This window comes from Episyrphus balteatus, chromosome 2, assembly GCF_945859705.1.
Source record: "Episyrphus balteatus chromosome 2, idEpiBalt1.1, whole genome shotgun sequence".
NCBI classification, from domain to species: domain Eukaryota; kingdom Metazoa; phylum Arthropoda; class Insecta; order Diptera; family Syrphidae; genus Episyrphus; species Episyrphus balteatus.
In genome coordinates, this window is record NC_079135.1 from 18,862,510 (window position 1) to 18,868,609 (window position 6,100).

General features: G+C 29.8%; 1 protein-coding gene across 1 annotated transcript; it reads left to right on the forward strand.

Annotated features, from left to right (window-relative positions):
- Positions 1-597: 597 nt before the first annotated feature.
- On the forward strand, positions 598-1,166 carry LOC129910052 (vasotab-TY1). The gene is made up of 3 exons (XM_055987297.1): positions 598-725; positions 783-935; positions 1,000-1,166. Exons 1-3 carry the CDS (start codon positions 686-688, stop codon positions 1,074-1,076), a joined length of 270 nt encoding a protein of 89 aa, XP_055843272.1. The 5' UTR covers positions 598-685; the 3' UTR covers positions 1,077-1,166.
- Positions 1,167-6,100: the final 4,934 nt, after the last annotated feature.

Here is a 6,100-nt window from a genome sequence, read left to right on the forward strand (position 1 = left end):
CCCTTCTTGGCTAAACGGGGGGCGGGGGGGGGGAATAGACCCCCCTTCCCATACAATTTTTTTTTCTTGTCTCGACCCAACCTACACGCTCCTGCTTTTTGGCACATTACTCCTGAATCACCCTGTATACAAATATGTATATTAATTTTTTTTTTTAAATTCCTTTTTGTTTCTGATTTATAGTAAAATAATAATTTGGAAGAAATTCAAAAGTTAAAAGAAAAAAAAAAAAAAATGTTTTTATGAAGGTATCGTTATAGTAATTTTCGAAAAAACTTAATTCTTCAAAAAAATTTACACTTGAAGTGCATTAATTTCATTCAAAGGTCAACTACATCTTATCATTAAGGTTTAGTTGAATAAGCACTGTAGATTTTATCAACCAAAATCGAAGCTATATGGACAAGGAGAAAACTGAATAATTTTTTTTAACTTCTGTTGAATACCCAACACTCAACTATTAAACTTGTATTCTGGATTATATTATAAACTTTTTTCATTAAAGTTGTATAATAAAAAAATATTTAAACAATCCAGACTGCAATTGAATAAATAAAATTAAACAAACTTAAAAGTAAACAATGGTAAAATTAAGATAAACATGTTGTAAAACAGTATAAAAGGTTGCTCGTGCACTATTTAAAACAGTTTTGTTCCGACTACTTCGTATCACAGTTTTTCTAGAATGAAGTTTTTACTTGTACTTGTTGTTTTATCTTTGGCATGTAAGTTCAACGTAGACAAATCTAAAATCCAAGGAAAATAACATAGAATTTTAACAGTGCTAGCCGCTGCTGAATCAACTATCATTGCACGATGTCCAACTGTTTGTACAGATTTATGGAATCCAGTTTGTGCTGAAAATGCAAGGTGCACAGCATTATTTGGTAATCCTTGTAAATATGATCGTTGGAATTGCAATACAATTGGAAAAGGTATGAAGCTTTTAAAAATTCAACAAAATGTATTTATAACTATAAACGGTTTATTTTTTAACAGAACAATATATTCCTGTCACCGCACAAAAATGCAGAGCCTTACAATTAGATTCCTACAATAGTATAAGGTGTCGCTAAAAAAAAATTGGCTGCTAGTAAACAGATTTAACGCAAACGCCCTTTTGGAAAAAAAAATAGTAAATGAATAAAAAAATATTCTTTAGCAAATAGTTTTTTTTATTGATACAAAGAAAAAACCTGAAATTTTCGTATATTTTTTAATTTTCGCCATAAAAAAAGAAACGAATCAAAAAGGTGTTATCTTCGTTCATTCTTAATTGTTAATGTTTGTTAATGAAAAATAAATGTTTTTTTTAAGGGGCGCCAACCCTAGTAAAAATGGAATACCGCCGCATCGCCGCTGCACCACGTACGCACCATTTTAAACATTTCTAAACCGCTGCACCACGCCCACACCAATTTATTTTGAAAAAATGAAAAAATATGAAAAAAATTCGCCTCACCACCCCCGCACCATTTCATTTTCAATGAAAAATTCGGTGCACCATCGCCGCACCATGTCTGCACCATGATCAAAAATTCTATTCTCGTACTTATACAAACGTTTAAGTCGTCTTCAAAGTTATTTCGACTTAAGCAACAAATTACCAGTTCGTACAAACATGACTTGGTGGTCGAGTGGTTAAGGCGTTGGACTTCTAATTAAAAGCCCTCAGGATACTCGGGTTTGAATCTTCTTCTCGTCGGTGCAGCGAATTTTTCATACAAAATGAAATGGTGCGGATGTGGTGCACCGAATTTTTAATTCAAAATGAAATGGTGCGGACGTAGTGCAGTCGTGGTGCAGCGGTGGTGCACCGAAATTTTCCGCCAAACGACGCGGCGGTGGTGCAGCTGCAGGTGCCTTAAAAAGCAAACTTGGCATACCAATTATAATTAATAATTATTAATGCAGGCTAGAGAAATTTGAGGCCCCAAAAAATCTAAACTTCAAATATTAATTCAGGGGTCTCAAAAAAATTGTAAAAAAATATTATATAAAGGGTCTCAAAAACAAAATCTTCAGGAAAAGTTATTACTCCAGGAGACCAAAAAAAAAATGGCGTATACGTACTTTTATATTAAAGAACTCCCCAAGTATCAAAGGGGCCCAAAATTAAGTCTTGCCCCTAGGCCCCGGCAACTCAACGTACGCCACTGATAACCACAATGACGTTTATAGATTAAGGCCGATTTGTTTTTTTTTCTGCAGGAAAGCATATGGAGCACTTCAAGCTGGCAAGTTTCAAAAGAAAGATCTACACTTGAATGCAGTAAGTTAGTAAAGGAACTACCCAAGTAAAAAGGAGTCAACCAAGCAAAAATTCTACAAATTGATAAATATCTTTCTCCTTTCACTCAATTTTTGTTGAAAAAAATTTACCTAAAGTTATCAAGTCACAAAGATGTCTTTTTATCGGTTTTGGCCAAGTTTTTCTCCAACACATAAATAAAATTGACAAAAAAAAAACTCTCTTAGTTGGAGTATATTTATTCATATACTATTTTGCTTAAAGGACATTTCCATTTCATTCTGTTTATTACCACACTTTTGTTATTTTAGCGACATATGATACTGTTGTAGGAATCTAAACCTAAGGCTTTGCATTTCTGATCACTTTGTAGGACAATGTATTGTTCTGTAAAAAAAAAAACAAAATTTAATTAAAATTTATATATTAAATTTCAAAGTTGCATAATATACCTCTTCCGATTGTGTTGCAGTTCCAACGATCATATTTACAAGGATTGCCGAACAATGCTGTGCATCTTCCATTGTCAGCACAAACTGGATTCCATAAGTTATTGCAATCGGTGGGGCATGGCCTTAGACCTTGAACAACTGCTAGCGCTATTAAAAATTATTAATTATTAATTTAAAACAGTTTTGTTAAATTTGTCTACTTTGAACTTACATGCCAAAGATAAAATAACAAGTACAAGGAAAAATTTCATTTTAGAAAAAACTGCGTAACTAAATGTTGTTCAGAACAGAACTGTTTTAAGTTGTGCAAAAGCGACCTTTTATATTGTTGACAAAATGTTTACTTTAATTTTATCACTGTTTACTTTAACATCAAAATAGATGTTTTTTTTGTTTCAAGACTGAAAAAAGTAGCACACTTTACCCAAAATGTTTGATTTATATTTCGTGCCTTAATAAAACAAATATAAAATAAAGATAACAGCAATTTTGGTTAATTAATATTTGTTTTTTTTGTCAAAAACAAAAAAAAAAAACAATATAACATATCAATTTAAATGCTAGGTTAATAATTGGGAAATATATGAACAGTTATAAAAAAATATAAGAAGATTTTTATGTCCTTGGCCTTTTTAAGAAAGTGTTTTGATCTTTATAAAACGCAATGACGTATAGAATCTGTTTAAAACGTGTGTTATTTTTTAGGTTTAATTTTATTTATTCAGTTACAGACGCTGTGTCTAGTTTGTTTTTGGATGTGTTATTCAATTTTAATATCTGAGTTTAATGTTTGCAAATTATTTTACAAAACTATTTGTAAATTATGAAATTTTTTCCAAAAAAAAAAATAGTTTCAGTAATTATTGGCTCCAAAAACAGCTGCAAAGAAGTTTCGCTAAGACATTTCCAATATCAACAGATAAATTAACGCTAGCCTCACTTCAACTTGGTGAGTACATTGTTTGAACTGTGTTTAGAAATAAGTTCTTACCATAAACAACATAATTATCTAGTGATACATTCATTAACATTATTTAAGGCAATTTTCAATTCAATGTTAGATTTCAAAATCGTTTTGCCCACTGCAAGTTGCAGCAATGTACATTTTCTTTAAAAATTCGATATAAATTCTTCATATAAGACTTTCTTATTTAGAAATTTGAGAGTTACACGTGTCTTAAGCTTTTGACAAAATACAGTTAAACTTTTCGATGGGGCGGGGAGAGATAGTTATTGGCAGAATCTCCGGAGGGTAAAAAGAAATGTGATCCTGCGATTAACGCCAATATCTAATAAAGACTTGTGTGACTTTTAGCAAATTTTGTTAAGACATGTTTAAAAAAAAATATGGTTAAAAAAGACCAAAAATAAGTAGATTTTAAAAGTTCATATCTTATCCAAATTTAGCCGTACTCATTTTTTGTGACAATTTTAATTTAAAATAAAGTTTCTTCTTTTCTCCGTTACATGTCCAATATCCATAAATACTCAAAGTATAAAGATGGACTATTAAGTGACTTTTAGTATTAAATAAACTAGTTTAGTAGTCTATTAGTCTATTTAGTCTATTTAGTAGAAACATTAAAAATGTCGATTTTTTCTCTTTTTTGAATAGTTTTTCTTAAGTTTTTTGCAATATTTGAAATTTAAAATATTTTGAAAGGATACATATCGATAAGAAATTTAATTATCTACAAAAAATTACTTAACAAAAATTTTCAAATTCGGCTTGCTTTTGAAGTTATAGACAAAAACTCAAAAAGTAGTAAAAAGAGTCGAAAATTTTAATCGTTACAAAAATGGTCATAGCTTTGTAACTTATCCATAGATTTTGTTGAAAAATATCGTGTTATTTTAACAAGAGAGTGTACTAGACATGCAAAATTTAAAACTATGAGGATTCGAAAGATTTTGAATTTTCTCTCAGTAAGAACTTTTTTTTGTCCAAAATTTCCTTTAAAAATCGATTTTTTTAAACATCTGAAGTTACCGAGAAAAGTAATTCTAGTTTTCTTACTTACTTATTCAGCTTCAGTTGCTGGTTCTTTTGCTCAGATTAGTCATCTATTACTCAAGATATAACCCAAAGTATTAAGTTTTAGGAGAAGTACTAAGTATGCCTAGAAAAACAACAACAAAAAACTTTTAAAAAATAGCTTAGAAGTGTAAAAATCATGACGGGATAGTTTTTTTTGAAAAGATCATAAAATTTTACTTCAAAAACAGTTTTGAAAAAAAAATTAAAAAATGAGTTTTTTAGTTAAAAAATAAAACGTGTTTTTCACCTTTTCTGTTATAGGTCAGCTTAAAATTAATCAACTTCATTTTTAATAACGGTTTTGGAAAGGTCTAAATATCACCCTTCGAATGTAAAAATGTAAAAAGTCGCAAGATATATGCAAAAAAGAAATTTACGATCATGGTATTTTTTCCTCTCAAAAATTGAGTGACTTAATTAATTGATACTACTCATTTGCTAATTTGTTTGGGGGATTATTTATATGGAGAAGTTAATACTTTGAGCTAAGTAAAAAATGACACAAAAAGAATGACATAGATATTTTTCCTATATTTCACATGGAATTACTCATATTCATTTCGTTCTAAATTCGGCCGTATCATAGTAGGTTATTTCTTTCTATGGCTAAACACTTCTTTTAAAACAATGATGTGGAGCTTAAAATCGTTTGTTTTTCTGCAGATCTTAAAACTACCAGTAAAACGTTTTTTACGTTTTTTGCTGTCGTTTATTCACAACATAAACTTGATGTTATGCAGGTTGTTATTTTGCATTTATTTGCCACTATTCATATTTTTTCGCGTATTTCTTAAGGTAGAACAGAAAACATTTCGAGAAATCTATCCACATGATTGTCGAGCTAGTTAACTTTAATATTCATACTACACCCTAGCCCTTTTCACTTTTCTAGTAAGTCCACCCCTACTCGTCTTGCTAATTAACGACATTGTAACAAAAAATAATATCACTCGGAGAAAAAAAGGGCACCTTAAAATAAAATAACGTTCACTTTAAATCCCAACATTTTTGAACAATATAGTTTCGGCTTAAAATAAGTGGAATTCCTTTAAATTCTGTTAAATTTAAGGTGAAATTTATTTAATTTTAATGTGAATTTTCATCTTAAACCAACACTTCCGTTGCAGTTTATCATACTTATTTTCAACAGCTAGATAGCTTAGTGATCCAACAAGTTCTAGGATCGATCCCCAGTGACTGCCAATTTTTTTTTTGTTTAATTAAAATGTTTTCACATAAAAATAAGATGATTTTCCGCTTAAATTAACTGGATTTCTTTTAAATTTGCACATTTAAGAAATTTAGAAGGTTTGTTCGCTTTATCTAATGTGGAATCCGCTTGTTTTTATCCATATATTG

What these genes read in the sequence shown, in the direction of transcription:
- LOC129910052 (XM_055987297.1), top strand. Translation starts at nt 686, where the DNA reads ATGAAGTTTTTACTTGTACTTGTTGTTTTATCTTTGGCAT. An exon ending in TGTTGTTTTATCTTTGGCAT is followed by an intron (nt 726 to 782) that starts GTAAGTTCAACG and finishes GAATTTTAACAG; the next exon opens with TGCTAGCCGCTGCTGAATCA. An exon ending in TTGCAATACAATTGGAAAAG is followed by an intron (nt 936 to 999) that starts GTATGAAGCTTT and finishes ATTTTTTAACAG; the next exon opens with AACAATATATTCCTGTCACC.